The sequence below is a fragment of the Malus sylvestris genome, chromosome 4 (assembly GCF_916048215.2).
Source record: "Malus sylvestris chromosome 4, drMalSylv7.2, whole genome shotgun sequence".
NCBI lineage: Eukaryota > Viridiplantae > Streptophyta > Magnoliopsida > Rosales > Rosaceae > Malus > Malus sylvestris.
Window position 1 is genome coordinate 27632616 of NC_062263.1, and position 20553 is coordinate 27653168.

Genomic DNA, 20553 nt, shown 5'->3' on the forward strand with positions numbered 1-20553 from the left:
ATTATCTATTAGTTTATTACAAAAAAATGGAAGGAAATGTATTGCATGATGGATTTAACTGATTTAAGTTGATTATATAGCGAGCTGGCAAACATTGTGAGTGTATAAAATATGTAGTAATTAATTAAATAAGTTTAAACACATCATAACATAATCATTTATATATAATGAATTAATACAATATTTTACACTTTATACATTACATGGTAACCGCAGTAACGTTCTACGATTTATACAGTTGACCCCATTTAATAGTATAAGGTTTTGTTGTTGTGGTTGTTGTAAACAAGTTACAATTGTTGCCAACGAGATTTCATATAAAAAAACAAACACATTGCACTAAAACAAAACCAAGACTAGCATGTGTTATATTTGTGTTTTTTTTAGTAACACACTAACAAATGATCCTAAATCTTATGTGTTTATATGTCCAAGATTATTTCTTAATGATCCAAGCAAGGAAAACAAGGTACGTGAAAATTGAACCTGAATTTCTAAATAAGTTTGACAAAACAAGAATTTTGGCAATTACCAAGTTTGAGTCCATTTCCTCCATTTTGACTTATCACTTATGTAACAAATACATCCACATTATACCGACCCTTGAGTGGCTGTGTTGGTCACGGGTCCGGTTTAAACTGGATTGAATGAGAATTCAAATCCTCAAAAGTGAGAGAGAGAAAAGTGACTTGAAGCAAGCCACGTATCCTCAGAAGTGAGACGTGGAAGTGGCGTGAAACAGGCCACGTGTTCTCTCTGCACACTCAGTAACTATAGCCAAACGCTTTTCTTCTTCCTCTCTCAACTCTGTAATTTGTATACTCTGCAAATTGTTTCTGTCGTCCGTTCGTTTCTTGTTCCTCTCTCTACTCTACTCTGTACACGCGAAGGTTTACTTTGCGCCTCTCAAAGCCACACCTCCACACCTCTAAAAAACACAGCAGCGCGCAACAGCAGGAGGGGCTTCACGACTTGCAGGTTTCCGACTTGAGCAGAGGGCGGACAATCGCGCCTGAGCTTCATTTCCGGCAAGGGGATGGGCGATCTAGCTTCGCCTATGTTCAGATCCAAATCGTGCGGCCACGGAAGAACGGAGGTTGAGAGTCAATGGCGGCAGCGGCGCTTCGTCGGGGGTCAATGGGATGCAGGATCTCAGGTGCTACAGCGCGTCCTACGCGTCCTCAGTGCACCCGCAGCATCAGCAGCAAACCCAGGCGGGAAACAACGGCGAGAAGTTCAGGAAGGGGAAGTCGGCGAACGGATCGGTGACGGAGCTTGAGCGATCCAGAGCTGCAAAGGAAGAAGCGATATTATCGATATTATCGATAATATCGCAATATTATCGATAATATCGATAATATCGCAATATTATCGATAATATCAACAATATCGCGATATTTTGATGATAAGTAACTGGATAAGTATAAAAATATCGTTATCTCACCAAAACGATATTATCGGCGATATTTCGCCGATAATATCGATATTTTAATCCATGGATATAACACACTTTAATTTTTATATATTAATGTTTTTTAATTCATTTGATTTGACAACTGAAAATTAAAGAGTGTGTAACAGGTAAACATGAGTGTAGATAACACCACCCTTTAAAGGGATTGGACCCCATATGGATTCACTTTGTGGGAATCCTAAAGATTCCCATATATGAGTTATTCATCGTGTATCGTGTGGTTATAAATCATTTGACTTTTTTTATTTAAAATTAAATACAAATAGTATCTGATAAAAACTAACTGCATGATGTACAATGAATGACTATGATATGAGAATCCTAGGATCCCCACAAAGTAGATTCGGAAAGGATCCTCAACCTCTTTAAGGTAAAAACTTTCAAAGGAGATCAATTATATTAAAATTTCAAGTTTATAGTAAGGAACAAGGGACTTTACCATTTGGTGAATGTAAACATTTTCTTCTTTCACAAAACCAGCATAGAAAACATATAAATCCTATCTCAATATTTCGGATATACTTTATTGGAATCTAGAAATGGGTTTCCCACATCTTAGAAAAGACAAAATTCATTTGAGATCAAATCTTCTGAACTTATTTTGTATGTGGTCTGATTGACATGTGTTAAGTTTATGATAATAAACTCTAATGTAAGTTAAGTTTATTAACACGTGTCAATAAATAATAAAGGCTAGGCCACAGAGAGGTTACACACAAAATGAATGCAAAAGATTTGATCTCATTTAATCTAAGACATTACACTAACTTGCTTCTTAATTTCCAGTTAACAATGTGATTAGCATCCTTTTAAGCACATCTCTAATAAATAGTTTTGACTAATCTTTCCACTTTCTCTATTAATTTTCCCATTTACGCATCATTAAGAGAGTATTTCAAACGATTGAAATGGCCCACAAGCTAACCAAGAAAAAGCACCATGGACATTGCTTGCAAAAGTTTGATACAATAACTTCCATATGGTGATATTCAAAACTAACCATAAACAGTTCGCCAAAAAAAAAAAAAAAAAAAACTAACCATAAACATCCATGTGAAAATGTTAAAATTAGAGTAAAAATTGTAGCAATAGTTCATTAATTTTAACCCAATTGGAGCAATGGTCATTCAACTAAAAATCCATTACTATTGGTTTCTCAACTTATCAAAATGTGTAACTATGATCTTTTTCGTCAACTTCGTTAGAACTTCCGTTAAAATGAGTCATGTGTCATGCATGTGAAGCTGAATCAATGGCAAATATGAAAAATCAAATAAGAAAAATTGTATCAGTGGTCCCTCAACTTTAATCCAACTGAAGAAATGGTTCCTGAACTTTAGCCCAATTGGAGCAATAGTCCCTCAACCCTAATCCAATTGTAACAATGGTCCTTCCAACATAATTCATTTTGACAGAATTCTGACGGAGTTAACGAAAATAACTATACCTACATGTTTTGATGAGTTGAGGGATCATTGCTCCAATTTAATTAAAGTTGAGAGACCATTGTTATAACTTACTCTCAAAATTAATTTCAGTGATAGAACTTACACACAAAAAGTAATACAATAAAAATGTAAACATGTGTCAGTACATTATAAGCTTGAAAGGCCATCATGATGACATTACAAGCTTGAAATATTGCCACAATGACATATTCGGAACAAATAAGTTCCAAATGGTCGCTCCAAAGACCCTTCTCTCAACAACCTAGAAAGGGTTCTTGTTTGCAACTAGACAGATCATCAAAGTGATATAGTTCAATTTTGAATGGTCGAAATGCATTTTCCCTCTTTTTCTTTACGAGTAAACAAACAGCTGAAATAAGAAGCCAAATTGCCATAATCTACTTTACACATCAGAACGCAGAGTTGAGACATAATTAGAGACCCTACTTAAATAATTAATTAATCCGATCATTACATAGTTAACTACTCTTTTAAAACTGATTAAAAGAGCAAAAACTAAAAGATAATTAGCCTAGAGCTAGACATAACGACCAACTACTACGGAAACCCTAATAGAAAATTAACATAGAACACCATAAAACCCCATTTATTCTTCCCCACTAAGCTAGGATTAATTAGCCTTCACATTGCCAGATGACATAACAAATAACAAAGCTCCAAGTCATTCCCCAAAAGCACTTATACAAGTAGTATAAGTTCCCCGAAAGCACTTATACAAGTAACATAAGCCCTTATGCGGCCTTCACCTTCCAACTCCGAACTCTCCAATGCTGCCACAGCCCACGATGCTTCACATAATGGTGCACCCGTTCGGATTCTCGTCGCTGAACAGCACGAAGGAATCGGACTGCTGCGGCGGATTATATACCGGCTGAGACGGGTGGTACTGCGGATATGAGTCCGAATGATAGGACCGGGGCTCGGTCTCAGCTGCCACACTTTGAGACACATAAGAGTAAGAATGTGCGTGAGGTGGTGGTGCAGCATACTGGGATGCACCGTAGCTACTGGCGGGGTAGGCCGTATTGAAGTTCATAGCTTGGATTGGATGCCTGGGGTACTGGTACTCATACAGCAGCTGATGTGGAGCCATGTGATTGGCTGGAGCTGGTGCCGGAGCCGGACCAAAGTTTGGGCCTTGAGTACCATATGGAGGCATGCGAGGAGCATTGAACCCATTAAACATGTAAGGCACGGGAGGACCACGTGGCACATTGCCATGATGAGGCGGTAATCCAGTGCGTGCTGGAGCAGCATCACCACATTGCTCATTCTCATCCGAATCCCCAGCATTTGCATTCCCCTTTTGCCCCTTATTTTTCTTCTTGGTTCCACTGCCGCCAGCACCGTCGCGGCCTCCACCGCCGCCTCCACTTTTCTCAACCGCACAGTCACTGTCATCGTCATCGTCGTCCCCACCAAAACACTTCTCCGCCGCATCCGGCTGTCCTGACACGTTCACAGCCTTCCCCTGCCTCACCACCTCAACCTTCACCTCTTTGCCTTTTCCACCGCCACCCGCGCCCTTTTTTGCCGGTGCACCACCGCCCTCAATCACTTTCACAGCATTCGCCCCCTCACCGCTCTTACTCCCACCCGCGCCACCAGCGCCCTCATTTTTCTTCTTACCACCATTATCCTGGACTTGAACAACTTCAGCCTTAACCGCCTCCCTTTCTTTATCACCACTGCCGCCGCAGCCAGGTCCGCCATGGTTACCGTCCTGCGACCCTTTGGCGTTTTCGCCTTGCTGTCTCTCCTTATTCTTCCCCTTTTTTTTCTTCTTGTCGTTTGAATTATTGCTGTTGTTAGCCTTCTGATCAAGCCACAGCTCTGCATGTTTCCCTCCCTTGGCCAGCTTCCTGATCAAAATCTCCGGCTCCACGTTCCCAGTCACTGTCACTTTGTTTTCCTTCCCGAAGCTCCCATCGAACTCTGTTTTGTAAACCCCTGGAAACCCACCAAAGAAATCATAAAAAATCAGTAAAATTCACATAATTTTTTGAATTAAAACAATAAAAACTCATCAAAAACAAAACCCATAGTTGTAAAAATTAAAAAACTTGAGCCGAACTGTAAGTCTGTAACCGAAAAAAGTTGATGAAACAGGAGACATGCAAATCAGAAACCATCAAATCAATAAGGACCGTACGGTTCAAAAAACTACAAAAAAAAAAAGATTAAAATCCTATCAGAGGGATTTTAAGGTTACCATCTATTTTTTTCAAGATTTTTGCGACTTTTTTCTTGCAGCCCCCACAGTGTATAGGGACTTTCAAAACCCAAATCTGTAAAACGGAGAAGAAGTTGTTAGAAAATCTGAAAGTTGAAACCTTTTTCTGAAAAAATAACAAGTTGGTGTTCTTCGAAAGTAAATTACTTTGTATTTGAGAGTGGGTACCGAAACTTCTTCAATTTCTTTCGGTTTTTCTGGTTTGGCTTCAGACTTAGCTTCAGCTTTTGCCATTAGACAGAATCAGAGGGAGTGAGCAACTCTTGATTTTTAGAGAGAGAGGAAGAGAGGAGAGAGAGATAGAGAGGTTTGCAATGAGTGAGGCAACTGGGAAATGCTTCAGAAGGAAGCGAGGGGGGTTTATGATGGAGGGGAAAGATCTAGTGACTGAGGGGGAACAGAGTTGCACAGTGGAAATTACAGTGGGGTCCCTTGAAGTTGGTGCTTGGTGGGGTGGCTTTATATTTTTTTATAAATTTTTTGGTGGAATTCTATATTTTTAAATTTCATTTTAGTACAATGAGAATTATTGTGAAATAAAAGTTTTTTATATAAAATTCCTAATTTTATATTTGAAACTTTGGAGACCTATGAAATGTCGTAGGATTTGATGCCTCTGCTAGCTAAGATTACTAGCACTTTGAGTTTTATAATACCAAATCATGTAACTTCTTATTGAAATCCGAAAGATTTTTCATTATACTCGAAATACAGAACTGAATATGAAATGTCATTATACAATTAGAAAGACATTTGAAAAAAAAAAAATCTTCAATGGTATAATGATAAGTGGTGTTTCACCCCGTGTTTCAGGCAAGTTCAACAAACGTAACATATTCACTACTCTTCAGTTTTCATGTAGTATTCCGTCCTGTGTTTCGGACAAGTTCAACAAACGCAGTACATTCACCGTTCTTCCCAAAAGAGATTTTTCAATGTTCCCAAAATACGGGCACATACATCTTATGTCATTATACAAGTAAAGAAATATTTATAAAAAAAAAGTTCTTTTACTTGGATAATAACATTCATATTGTGAAATAAAAGATTTTTATATAAAATTCCTAATTTTATACTTGAAACTTTGGAGACCTATGAAATGTCGTAGGATTTGATGCCTCTGCTAGCTAAGATTACTAGCACTTTGAGTTTTATAATACCAAATCATGTAACTTCTTATTGAAATCCGAGAGATTTTTCATTGTACTCGAAATATAGAACTGAATATGAAATGTCATTATACAATTAGAAAGCTCTTGAAGTAAAAAAATATATCTTCAATGGTATAATGACAAGTGGTGTTTCACCCCGTATTTCAGGCAAGTTCAGCAAACGTAACACATTCACTACTCTTTATGTAGTGTTCCGTCCTGTTTTTCGAACAAGTTCAACAAACGTAGCACATTCACCGTTCTTCCCAAAGAGAGATTTTTTCAATGTTCCCAAAATATGGGCACATACATCTTATATCATTATACAAGTAAAGAAATATATATTTTTTTTCAATGTTCCCAAAATATGGGCACATACATCTTATATCATTATACAAGTAAAGAAATATATATATTTTTTTAAAGTTTTTTTACTTGTATAATAACATTCGTATTCCAAACACGTTGAAACATCTCTCCCTCCCAAATCTTTCTTCTTATATTTGCAATTAAAATTGTAAATTGTAATAAGAGATAAAGAGTGCAGTGATTTGGCTCGGTTGTGAAGATTCTATCATTTGGGTCTTGGTTTTTTGGGAATAATTGTGTGATCATTATGCTGGACTGGAGAATGGAGATAACTATCAAAATCATCAAAACCCAAGTGACACTTATTGGTGCTAATGATGGAGGTCAATTGCATGCCTTACTCTTCTGACTAGAAACTTGATTCTCCTCGGTCATTGGCAAAGTTTTCTACAAAATTTTGTGTTAATTCATACATACGACACGCGATCAGATTGAGACATAGTTTATTATAATTTTGCTATGAAATATTACTTGATCTAGTTTTTGAGAATATAGTATCTTACAGGAAATTGGGTTGTCGATGTGGCATTACCCTAAATTTATTACGTGTTGACATATACTCTAACTTTTGTACATGACACGTGATAGGTTTGACACAAAATTACCTTGAGAATCATGTTCCCTTGAAGAGATTTAGACCATATAATTGAAGTTATCTCTCAACTACACCCAACAAACTCCCTCAAATTTAGAGAGAAACTTCCCTGAAATGCAATCACTGTTAAACTAATAGTTCATTAACCTTAAATCCAAAAGCCAAAAATTATACAAGAGTTTAAAAAAGCAGATTTCGGTTAGCTTATTGAAAAGGGTACTATTTTTTTACAAACAAATAAATAAAACAAGAAGCTATTTAACATGATTAATTTGGTACCACCTATGGGCTGGAGGAACAACTTTCCAATTAGAAGGCATTGAAAATAAAGTTTCCCTTTATTTAACTGTTAAATTAGTGGTTCATTTTTTTCTGCCTTTAATCTGCTTTTTTGAACATTTGTTTACAGTTAATTTGCCAACGGTTTGTCAAATAATGCAAGAATTAAGCATCTTTGAATACGTAAGAAACGTAAAACAAAACTTCATCATTTGTACTTTTCCAAAAAGGCCCAACAGTAGCCGGCTCATAGCTAGAAAACCTAAATCTGGAGTATCGTTTGCCTCCATCAAACAGCTACGCCACGACAGATTTTTCCGGTACATGGGATGGTACATTATATGTCATTATACAAATGGTTGAATATGTGTGCTAAAATGTTAATAATTTAAAAAATAAAATTTCTCACCGCTTCTATTAAAACATATGGTGTACCACTCATGTTCCCATCACAACTAAAAATTTCTCCTCTATCGCAAAATAACCACCACTATCAAGAAAAAGAACCTGCGAAACGTTTTGCTTGTACTTGGTTGCTGTGGAATGCCTTTTGGGTTTTATATAACTTATACTACCTTTTTTATTAAAAGAAAATTAATGAAAATAACTTGAAAACTTTAAGTTTTTACCAAAATGATAAAAATGTGTTGTAAGTGAATAGTATCAAAAATGACTTTTTAGAGTAAAAATATCATTAACGTTAAAAGTGAATAATACAAGAATTGTTTTGTTAAGACTTCATTTTATTAATGAAATTTATTTAGTTTGACCCAAAAAAAAACTAACGATTCTTTTACATATTATAGTCTGCAACCATACAATTGGAAAATTGAAATTAAAAATAATATAATTATATAATTTTTTTTTGGTACATCGATATTTTTACACATATGGAAATGGAAGTTCGATATAGCCACACGATGGGCAGCCTAATTTGGTATCAAATTCGCCATCCACGAGATTCGAACCTAGGATCTCTTACTTCCAAGTAAAATGTGACAATAAAATTAAGGAAAAATTAGTATCCGGTCCCTAGTTTTTACTGTTCATTGATTAACACCTTATTAGTTCTCAAATTTTAATTCAAGTCCCTAGCATTAATGTGATAATGAATTTACATGTTTATTATATAATTTTTTTAATATAAAAATTAGTAATTAATTTAGGGTTTAATACTCACACCTCTATTAAACTTCTAATTAATTTTCAATTCAAACATTTCCAAAACAAAAAAAAAAAATTAAATTAAGTTTGTACCTATTAGTTTTTTTTTATATATAAAAAGATTCTCAATTTTTTAATCTTAAATGTACCCATTCATATAATTTTTCAATTTTTTTAATCTTAAATGTACCCATTCTCAAATATATCAATTTGTTATATGTAAAATGTACCCTTTTTTAATATAAAATCCATTCAAATTTTTTAATTCATGTTTAAACTTATATGGGTACATTCTTTTTCGTTGATTTGAGAATGTATTCATGTTTTGGTACAATAACTTTTTTTGTTAATTTTGGTTAATGTACCCATACATATATGTATATACACACACACAATATAATAGAGAGAATAATTTATATTTTATTATTTTTAATCCCATAATTATGGGTTTTATTTAAAATCTCATTAATATAAACAATTACAAATTTCAATTTTTAATTTTTAATTAAAAAAATATAGTAACTTACATTATTACATTAATATCAGGGACCTCAATCAAAAACTAAAAACTAACAAGGTTTCAATCAAAGGATATTGATAGCTAGGGACCGCATCCAAAGTATCCCTAAAATTAATTTACATGAATGATGATTCTTAGATCATTGCTTAATCACTTGCACATTACGTTTAAACCCAAAAGGGAAAGTTGCAAAAGGAAGTTAATTTACAAGTTCTCCTTGTATGGATATTTATAGCAATTAAATTATCACTTAAGTGTTGATTAACGTGCTTATTTTTTATTAGTGACACATTTGGTTTACAAATTTAATCGTTCTAGTATTATTCTAATCTAAAAGCTCAAATTTGCACAAGAGTTTGCAAAAAGGGAATATGATATGTGAAAATCATTTTTCTGAATGCAAAGCACTGAGAACAATTTTTTACTTTTTGGTTTGGGAAATTTTATTTAGACTCATTTATCCTCTTTCTATACCCAACTTATTATTTTTTATCTTGAAATTCTAAATGTGCCCAATAATTATCTTTATACACCCAACAAGAACAAAAAAATAAAAATAATAATTTAGAAATAAGCAACTCCAACTATCATATCTCTTCAAACCTCAACCACCCAGTTTCTAACCTCCCCAACTCCCCACCGCCACCTCCCTTACCACCCACAACAATTTGGAAATTAGAACATTATTCCCAACAACCCACAATCAAAAAACCCAAAAGAAACATGTCAATTTTTTTTTTTTGGAAAAATTAATGGTATTATTAACATATGGTCCAACACAATTAGATTCGACACGACAACAATTTCAGCATAATTCAAACATGTTAGAAGGATTGCATGGAAGAGAGAGCTATTGTGCGGCCGGTGAAAAGTCGAGAAGGGGACAGTGATGGCTGAGATCTTTGGGGGTTTCATTGTGGGTGATAAGTGATGTGAAATATATAAACACACAAATTAAACCCTCTTTTTATCAATTGTAGCAAAGTATGTAAGTAGGGATCATTCTAGGTCGGGGATTAGGAGGGATTGCTAAATCACTTGAAAACTGACTCAAACGTAAAAACAAAGTTTAAAACACTAAACTAGACTCAAAAAATGCAAAACTAAACTCTAAAACACTAAAATAAACCAAAAGACTCAAAACAGCCCAGAAACACTCAAAACAGCCTTAAAAACACAATCTGGGCAGTTTTGAACACAAACACAAATTTGGACGAAAATAGGTTATAACTTGACTCAAGACACTTAAAAACACAAACTAAATTGATTTCTAACTAATCTAACACTTCAAAATAAATGGGGATTTGGTTTTGACGAAAATTGAAAACAAACAGAAACTTTGTAAACTAAACAGATTTTAAAAACGAATTTGGTTAAAGTGAATGGATGGAAAGCTAGCTAAGGGGTTATTCTCCACACATGTCACACTTGCATACGAAACGATTTCCAATTGCTTTTCAATAGATTATGAATTCTCAACGCCCCAGATTAACCGTGAATTGCACTAATTAACCCTCAGATTTTCCTAAAGTTATTGAATTGGATGATTGCATACAACAACCCAAAACATTCCCCACAAGTTCCCTACATGAATTGCATAATAGAGATACATGTAAGAATCATTACGTTCTACGAAAACCATAAGCATTGACGAGGCACTTGTTACTATGAATTGCATGAAACTTATGCCAAAAATTTACTTAACACGATTGTGATCAACAACCTTTACTACTTGTGAATATAAGTTCATAACTATTAGGTGAAACTCCCTTATATCCTAGCATTAGATTTATGCATGAAAATTAAGCGTGCACTCTCAACCAATACACACAAATCAGTTTTAATTCATTTAGATAAGCAAATTGAATTCACAACTTATGAAACGCAATTAGAAGTAATCAAATCATATAGCAAGCATAAACATGGTTTCGAATCCCCCCTAGCCAAGGGAGGGTTTAGTTCCTCATACGCACAAAGCAAAGATAAATAAATTTAAACATTAAAATCCAAAGAAAGAGAACACCTAGATACTCCAACTTGGGCAGCAGGTGCATCCACGATTCCTCCTTCCTCCTTGCTGCGACACAGAGATTATGGACAGGTTTTTGGGGTTATGAATGATGTGGAATGGATGGGGGACGTATGGTGGTGTTTAAGATGGATGGGTGGTGCGGCAAGGGGTGGTTTTTTGGCAGGAATTATGGAGTATGGTGGTGGAAGGCTGCGGCAAAGAGAGGCTCTTTGTTTCTGGCGTGAATGATGTGTATAAGTGGTGGTAATTCGGCCAAGGGGTTAACATGAGTATATATATGCACTTAAAACCCTAGGGTGATCAGATATGGACTTGGATAACCCAAATCCACAAGGAAAAAGGCTTAGAAATCAGAATCCACAAGGGAAAAGGCCTAGGAGGTGCGGCAGGTTAGGATAAGGAAGGTAAGGCTTCTAGAAAGCCTTGCAAGGCAAGAAACTAGGGTTTTCTAGAAAGGATAGGCACGGCATGGCTGGATAAGGCTTTTAGAAACCCTCCAAGACAAGGGAAAGTGCACGACATACTTCTAAAACAAGGATAAGGTGTCCTAAAGTGTTTGAGACTCCTCTTTGCAGCTGGAACCTTTATGCATTAGGACTAGGAAAGTTTGTCTTTGTCAATCCTTCTTCTTCTTGGATTCCTTTTCCTTCTTGGACTTGGAAAACTTCTTCGTTGCTGAAACTTGAGGCCATTGAGTTTTAACTTTCCTACTTCAAGTAGGAAACCTTGTTTGAGTATAAATCTTCAATCTTCTAGGAATCCCACTTCAACTAGGAAACCTTTGTCAACTAGGATTCCATATTTAATTAGGCCCTTTCCTACTTCAACTAGGAAACCTCATTCAAGTAGGAATCATCATCTTCAAATCTTCAATTTCATCCATTCTTTTGGCTCCAAGTATGTGATGTCCAATCCAAGCTCAATTGTGCTCCAAAAGCTCCAATTTGCATCTATTTGTATAATACGCCCTTAAAACCTGAAAACACATGAAAATAACTTAAAAGACTACTTTAACTAAGAAAACATAACGAAAATGCATAAGAACTAGCTAACTAAGACGCATAAATATGCTCCTATCAATAAGAAGATGGCGGTGAGGGGTTGGGGAGGGTGGAAATTGGGGGTGGTTAGGGTTTGGAGTGATGGCATGACCCGAATTTTCTAGTGTTGGAATTTTATATTTTATTTTTTTGTTCTTTATCATTATAGGTGTATAAATAAAATTGTTGGGCAGATTCGAAATTTCAAGATTAAAAACTATAAGTTAGGTGTAGAAAGATGATAAATGGGTTTGAACCCATATACATATACAAGAAATCAATCAAATCAGTGATGTTTATAGTTATAAACATGAAATTACCTAGAGAAAATTTGTTTGAGCTGTGATGCCTAGTCACCTAATCTTCGAATGTTAGACCATCTCCAACCAAATGAGGGTCAGATGGCTCATTTTAGCCATCTGGGCCTCTAAGAAAATAATATTTTAATGAATAGTGGATGACCATATTTCTTACCATCTTAAACTGAGGGCCATATGGCTCGTTTTAGCCCATGGAATGTGAAGAATTGAAATAAAATGAGTTAAAATAGTATGGAACGGTAAAAAAATATGTGAGAAATGGCGTAGGAAAAAAAATTAGAAATTAAAAAAAAAAAAGTGGGCTAGCTAGTCGGTTGGCCCTTTGACCCTTTTTTGTCCCGTGGGGTCCACGAGCCCTTTGTCCCGTGGGGTTCACGAGCTATTTTCGGCCCTCTAAACCCTTTGGTTAAAGATGGTCTTAATACTTACGTAATCGTCTCCAAAAGCCAAAGAATAATCGAGAAGGGATGCTTATAAAACACATAAATCCTTACTATCAATAGCTTTATTATTATTATTATTTTTATCAACAATTGTTGTTTATAAGATTTAAACTTAAAATTTATTCTCATCTAAATACCGGTAGTGGAAAAGTTGTACACCCAACAAACTCTCTGATTTAAGAGAAACTTACCTAAAAATTTTACTGTTAAACTAAAGGCCAAATCGGATTAATAGTCCCCGTAGTGAAAGGGTATTCAGAGGATTGCTCATGTGGTAAAAAAAATTAGGATTTAAACCCTTATGGTAAAGATTATTAGCAAAATTAACCTAAAAGACAAACTTCTGTTAAACTCAGTTAAGTATAAGGATAAAAATGTCCAACCACACTCTTTATTTCTTCTAGCCTTCTCTTCCTCTCTCTGTGTCTGCGTAATTATACCTCCACGGTGCAATGCTAGGGCACGATTGGATCAACACGTGTCTCCTCTCGAGCTGAACTACCACAACTAGTTTCCGCAATGCTGTCTCGTTTACCAAATCCCCAACCTTTTTCATCCCTAAAGGTATCCCCATGTGCTTCACCTCCCCTTGTTTCTTCACCCAAGATAAGCGAGCTTCATGAGCTTCCTAGAATCGGACTAGATTGAGAACCAACAAATCCCAGTTCATCAGCTGCCAAACCAACAAATAATAACTTAGATGACAAGAAGAATGAAGCAAAAATTGTTCCAACATCCATCCCCCATCATCTATAAGTCCCGTGCTGGAGCAATTTAGTTCTAACTTCTTAGAAGGGAACATCAACTGGCGAGGAAAAATACTGAAAAACGCACACTAACCTCGAATCGGACTAGATTTAGAGGCCACTTCAGAAACATTTGATATTGGTTTGAGGTTTGATAGGGAAATTGGCGTCCATGGAGGTGAAGCAACTTCTTCAGCCTTGCTTGGAACTTGAGGAGACTCCAAATGTCTTGCGACATGCAATGCCATTGCTCTTTGACTGCTTGAAGGTATGGAGAAGCTTCAGGGAACTATCAAAGGTGGAATTGGAAGTGGAGATGCTGCATTTGATATGATCGTGGCCTTGCATTGCACCGTGGAGGTATAATAACAGAGACACATAGAGAGGAACAAAAGGCTAGAAGAAATAAAGAGTGTGGTTGGACATTTTTATCCTTATACTTAACTAGGTTTAACAGAAGTTTGTTTTTTGGGTTAATTTTGCTAATAATCTTCACCACAATGGTTTAAATCCTTACCACATGGACAATCCTCCAAATACCCTATTATCACGGAGACTATTAATCCGATTTGGCCTTAAACTAAAAGTTGTACACCTAATAGTTCATTAAAAATCCAAAAGCTAAAAATTATGCAAGAGTTTAAAAAAGAAAATTTTGGTTAGCCTATTGAAAAGGGTACTGTTTTTTAACAAACAAATAAAGAAAACAAGAAGCCTTTTAACATGAATTGCTTAATTTGGTACCACCTATAGGCTGTATGAACAACTTTCCAATTAGAAGGCATTGTGAATAAAGTTTCCCTTTATTTAACTGTTAAATTACTGGTTCATTTTTTTTATGCCTTTAAATCTGCTTTTTTAAACATTTGTTTACAGTTAATTTGCCAACGGGTTGTCATAATAATGCAAGAATTAAGCATCTTTGAATACGTAAGAAACTTAAAACAAAACTTCATCATTCGTGCTTTTGTGAAAAAGCCCAAAAGTAGCTGGCTCATAGCAAGAAAAACTTAGATCAGGAGTACCGTTTACCTCCATCAAACAGCTGCGCCTCCATTGCAAAGACACCGCCACCACCAAAAAAATGAACCTACGAAACATTTTGCATATACTTGGTTGCTTAATTTGGACGCCTTTTGAGCTTTCTATGTCTTGTACTAGCTTTTTTATTAATAAAATTTATTTAGTTTGACCTAAAAAAATTACAAATCTTCTACATATTATAGTCTGCAACGGTACAACTAGAAAATTGAAATTAAAAAATTAATAAGAATATAGAATTAATTTACATAATTGCTTGCTCATTACGTTTATACCCAAAAGGGAAAGTTGCATAAGGAAGTCAATTTAAAAGTTCTTTTATGGAAATAAAATTTGGTCTCGGTTTTCCGGGAAAAATCCTAAGTAACCTCTTTAACTGCCCAAGTAATCCATGTACACCACAGTAAATTACTCCTGCAGCAAAAGGACATAAGAAAACCAACTTCGAACTCGTTTGAATGTGTTTTTAAAATGACTGAAAGCGTTTTTGGTGAAAATATTTAAAAAAACAATCCTTAGTAAAAATGTTAGTTAATCTTGGAAATGCACTTAAAGTGCTTCTTGTAAAAAACACTTAAAGTGCTTTTGGAACCCAAAAACATTTTTTCTAAAAGCGTTTTCAGTTATTTTAAATTCACATCTAAACGAACCCTTAACTTTTCTTTATTTTATTTCTAATCCTACACAATTTTGTTTAATTTTATCTCTTAATTTTTCTTCATTTTATTTACTCTAGAGGTAAAAAATTATACAAGTTTGCAGAAGCAGAGTATGATGTGCGGAAATCACTTTTCTAAATGCAAAACAAGATAAACAATTTTTTACTTCTTGGTTTTGTTAAATATTGGCATAAATATAAAGCTTAATTAACCCACTTTTTTTTGGGCGTGAACCCACAATTAATCCCAATACAATGAGCCTATTACCAAATACTTACGATGACTTTTAGATAATCCTAATGAACACGAAATATTATAAAGCCAAAGTTACATTTTAATGCACTGCATGGACTTCCTCGTACATGAATTTTATCACAATAATTCCTGTGTGCAAGTGCTACTTTGTCTGCATCATTTATACACATGAAATTACCTTAGAGAAAAGTTGTTTGAGCTATGATAGCCAATCACCTTATGTTTGAATGTGAATAATCGTCTCCGGGAGCCGAAGTAATCGAGAATAGATGCCTATAAAACACATCAATTCTGGCTATCAATAGCTTTATCTTTTTTTTTTATTATTTTATTTTATCAATTACTGTCGTTTATAACATTTAAAATCAAAATTTAGACTAAGGGCTGGTTTGGTATTGTTGTGTTTTGAAAAGAAAAAAAAAAACTATTTCTGCTGTGCTGTGAGAATAAACTCATTTTTGTTGCTTCACGTTTTCAGCTTTTTTCACCTAAAACTGTGAAAATAAGTTGTTTTTAAGTGTTTACCAAATACCTTTTTGGGCTCAACTTTTTTTGATACCCACTTTTTATAAAAGCACCTCAGTATCAAACCAATACTAAGTATTGGTAGACTAAATCATCATGTTCATGCATGGATTTACTTTGTATTAGTAATGTAGTAGTAAGCAAATATTAATGATGATGAAAATTATGCGTACAGAAAATTACCAATGAAATGGGGATTAGTTGAACAATTAGCTTTTTAGCCAAAATGGTCATTGAAATTAACATAACTCCTCACTTTGGTATCTGAGATTAAAAATCGATAGAAGTAGTCTCTGAGACTATCCACCGTCAATCATTTTGGTTTTTCTGTGAAAAGTCTTTGTTAAGTTGAAGAAACCATCAATTAAAGGGGAGAGGTTGATTTGATAAAATACTCTCAATTTAATCGAAATTTCTCATAGAATGACAAAAATGATTGGTAGTGGACAATCTCAAATACTACTTCCATCGATTTTAAATTTCAAAGATTAAAGTGAAGAAATATGTCAATTTCAAAGACCATTTTGAATAAAAAACAGTGAACAATTTACATAGATATACCGCCCACGAGTGTGTTTGAATCTTTGAGGTTTTGACATATGCAGTGCCAAAACATTTCCAGGATAAACTGGAACCCGAAATATTAATCAAAGATTTGACCAAAACAATAAATAGTGCTTGTATTTATCCTTTCGATAAAGATGTTCATGGTGAGAAAGAAGTTGATCTACTTTCGAACGGACCTTCAAAATGTTAACAGTTTTATAGCCCGATCTGAATATGCACGAATCAAGCCCTCACATGCGTAGAGTAGGACTGGAACAACCTTAGGGGTGGTTTGGAAACGAGGTGCTTAAAAAAAAAACATCCATGAAAAAAAGCTGTGAGGGTTTTAGGTGTTTGGTAAACTGAAAAAAAATAGCTTATTTTGGAAGTTGCTGTGAGAATAAGCTGAAATCAAAAGAAAAAGCTGAAGCTGCTATTTGTAGCTTTAGAAAACTGGCTTTTTTTCAAAGCACACAGAGCTACAGTGCTCCTTTAATGAAAATACCCACTATCATACTGTTTTTTTTTTTTTCAAAAGCACTTTTACAAAAAAGTTTACCAAACACTTTGCTGATTTTTTTCACAGCCGCTTATTCTCACAGCACAGCCGCTTATTCTCACAGCAGCTTTTTTTCAAAGCACAGCAATACCAAACCAGCCCTTATACATCTACATCTGTGACAATAAATGGACATAGCAAGGTTATAATTGAAAGCAATATATAGACACCACTGAAGCACTATTGTAAACACGAACCACCAATAGTCGTCTGGCCAATTGGTCCTGTAAAACAGCTTAATCGGCTTAAATTCATCATCGGTCGAGTGTAATGGTCTACAAAAGTCACATGTCAAATGTGAACCGACATGTAGCTCAACTCCAACTAGGATCCCAAATGCGATCACCTAAACAGTTTCAAATCACTGGCATTAGTCATACTATAAAACGAACATTTTTCTTATTGAAGAACATGTTGCATGTGTCATCGATGCTATTGATGCATAAAACCGGAGAAGTCTTGGAACAATGTAAATCCGACCGTGAATCTGCAAGAAAGTAAATAACACAAGATATATAGTGGTTCATCCCAAGGTTTGGGCTACGTCTACACTGATATTGTATTTCTGAGATGTTGAAGAGGGAGAGAGAGAGCTTCTCTATGAGGATGAGAGCTATGAGAGGGGTGAGGGTACGGCCTAAGAATTGGCATCTGAGGGTCAGGGTCAGGCCCTCCTCAATTGTGAGGGTGATGGGTCCTTTTATAGAATAAAGGCTCCTCACTTATTACATATTTGTCACTTCCTTTATTACATAATTACATTTGAGTCCTCCGAGTATTTATACGAGATCTAAATACAGAGGCCCTAAGTATGGTATAAACAGATGCTATAACATGTGTCGACATGTTATCAATAATGTAACATGCATCACATTTATTAATCACATTATTCATTAGGGACATCTAGGTAAAGTTTTTTAGCATCTTAACTTATGAAAATTGATATTGTCATCAAAAGGGACTATAACCCGTAGCTTGGTCTTGCTTCTCAGTCTACAAATTGGTAGAAGAATTAGGGCCATATTGAACTTGAGGGTCTCAGCTCCACCCTTAGCTATAAACACACAATAGCCCATTACATCAAACATGGCCCGATTCTTATACTGAATGAATTTCGAAGTGAAGTGGTCCAAAAATATTGAAATCCATGGGGCAATGACCCCAATCCTCCTCCAGTTGTCCTCCATCAAGTAGGCCAGCCTCCTGTACCACTGCCGTATGCCGTGTAGGGTTGTGCTCTTCAGTGGGGACCTGCTTCTGGGTTAGCAACTGACTCTGTACCCGATTGGTCAATGGGTACCTATTTAGGGAAATGGGTCACTCTTTAGATCTATTTCGTCTAATTCTCCTCATCAAATAATCTGAATCTTTAAAATTTGATCCAACAACTAAAGTTATTATAATTTTTAAACGGGCCGTGTTTTTAGCCGTTAGGTCAAATTTCAAAAGTCTGGATTGTTTGATGAAGAGGATTAGGTGGAAGGGATCCGGAGACGATCCCTTTCCCCTATTTAGTTAAATGGAAGTTTATTTACGTGTAGATATGTGTTAATGTAGTGAAGAACGGTGATATTTGTGTTTGTGATGACGATGAATATATGGAGTATCCATGAGCACCCATTGACTATCCCTATACATCATCTTTCTGACCAAAACTAAACTACATTCACCATTTTATTTTTTTTATGTAAATTTTGTAGAGAGGAATTAGGCGAGATTGATCATTCGTCAACAGTCATGTCAAGGCACCAACCCTCTCCCAAAAAGAAATAACCGTTGCACCTAGAAAACCCCTCACCCATTCCCCTCTACTGGATTTTATTAATAATATGAAGAAAAAAGAAAAGTAAAACAAGCAGGGAGACTAGACCAATATCCGCTGAAAACAATTAACGAAAGCAATATATCATGACTAAGAATTAACTTACTACATATTAGCATGAAATGAAACAATGACCAACCGGAGTAGCATGAGGTTTGAGCAAAAGAATAGTGAATCATATTTTTTCAAGTAAAAGCTGTGACCGTACATCATGTTTGTATTGAAAGACAGACATGGTATGGCCTAGGGGACAATTATGGTATGGCCAAGGGGACAATTATAGTACATTCAATGGACATATAACTCAAGTTTTTAAATCGATTTTGAGAACATTTATAAAATTAATTATAAGCCAAAATTTGAGTTATTTTACTTGTACTATATGTTTTTTAAAATTAATTTAGGACATTCTAAAGATTTTCGATACCTATAAGTCTCCTTGGTGACCTCGCGATTAGTTTATATTTTTTTTTTCTATTTTTTCAACTTTAAAATCAATAAAAAATAGTTTCGAGACCTAATAAACGGTATGATCGCATCCAAATGTCTTGCAACATTTTTGTTCATTCTCATGCAAAATATTTTCTAAAACTAAAAACTTCAATTTTGTTCACAAAAACTGTGAGTTATAACCCACGTTTTCCAATCGACTTTGATAACTTTTACAAGATTTATTATAAGCCAAAATTTGAGTCATTCTATTCGCTACACATGTTTTTAAAAATTAATTTAGGACATTCCAAAAAATTTCGACACCACAAATCTCTTTGGGGGCCTTGATACTAATTTATATTATTTTTTCTACTTTTCAACTTAAAAATCTATATAAAAAAAAAAAAATAGTTCCAAGACCTAATAAACGGTGGGATTACATCCAAAGGTCTTGCAACATTTTTCTTCACTCCCATGCAAAACATTTCCCTGAAGTCCTACTTGGTGGGTGCAAAAAAATGCGATTTCCGCACCTGCAAAACAAGGAGGACTCTGTGGACACAGAACGAGGCGAACTCGGGTGCACAAAAAATGAAGCGGGCTCTGCTCACAGAAAATGAGACGGACTTCTAGCTCTCAAAATGAGTTGAGGTTGGTGCACGAAAAAATATAACACGTAAAACAAGGCGGACTCTACACACAAAATGAGGCAAACCCATGTTTTCAAAAAACGAGGTGGGCTCTGTGCACGCAAAATGAGGCGTATTCCGTCAAGCTCTATGCATGAAAAACAAGGGCTCAATGCACGTAAAATGCGGCGGGCTCGGCACACGAAAAACATGGCTCACAAAATGAGACGCACTTCAAGCATGCTAAACG

At 35.2% G+C, this 20553-nt stretch overlaps 1 protein-coding gene across 1 annotated transcript; it reads right to left on the bottom strand.

The window, feature by feature from the left end:
* Positions 1-3345: 3345 nt before the first annotated feature.
* On the bottom strand, positions 3346-5532 carry LOC126618993 (heavy metal-associated isoprenylated plant protein 35-like). The gene is made up of 3 exons (XM_050287239.1): positions 5324-5532; positions 5156-5231; positions 3346-4893 (listed from the first exon to the last, which is right to left on the bottom strand). The coding sequence occupies exons 1-3, from the start codon at positions 5408-5410 to the stop codon at positions 3734-3736; spliced, it is 1323 nt and encodes a 440-aa protein (XP_050143196.1). The 5' UTR covers positions 5411-5532; the 3' UTR covers positions 3346-3733.
* Between the last annotated feature and the right edge of the window lie 15021 nt (positions 5533-20553).

Bases quoted from the DNA above. Each gene is read 5' to 3' on its own strand.
- LOC126618993 (XM_050287239.1), bottom strand. From the start codon at position 5,410: ATGGCAAAAGCTGAAGCTAAGTCTGAAGCCAAACCAGAAAAACCGAAA. The intron at 5,232-5,323 runs GTAATTTACTTT...TCCGTTTTACAG, and splicing joins TACCCACTCTCAAATACAAA to ATTTGGGTTTTGAAAGTCCC. The intron at 4,894-5,155 runs GTAACCTTAAAA...GTGGGTTTCCAG, and splicing joins AATCTTGAAAAAAATAGATG to GGGTTTACAAAACAGAGTTC.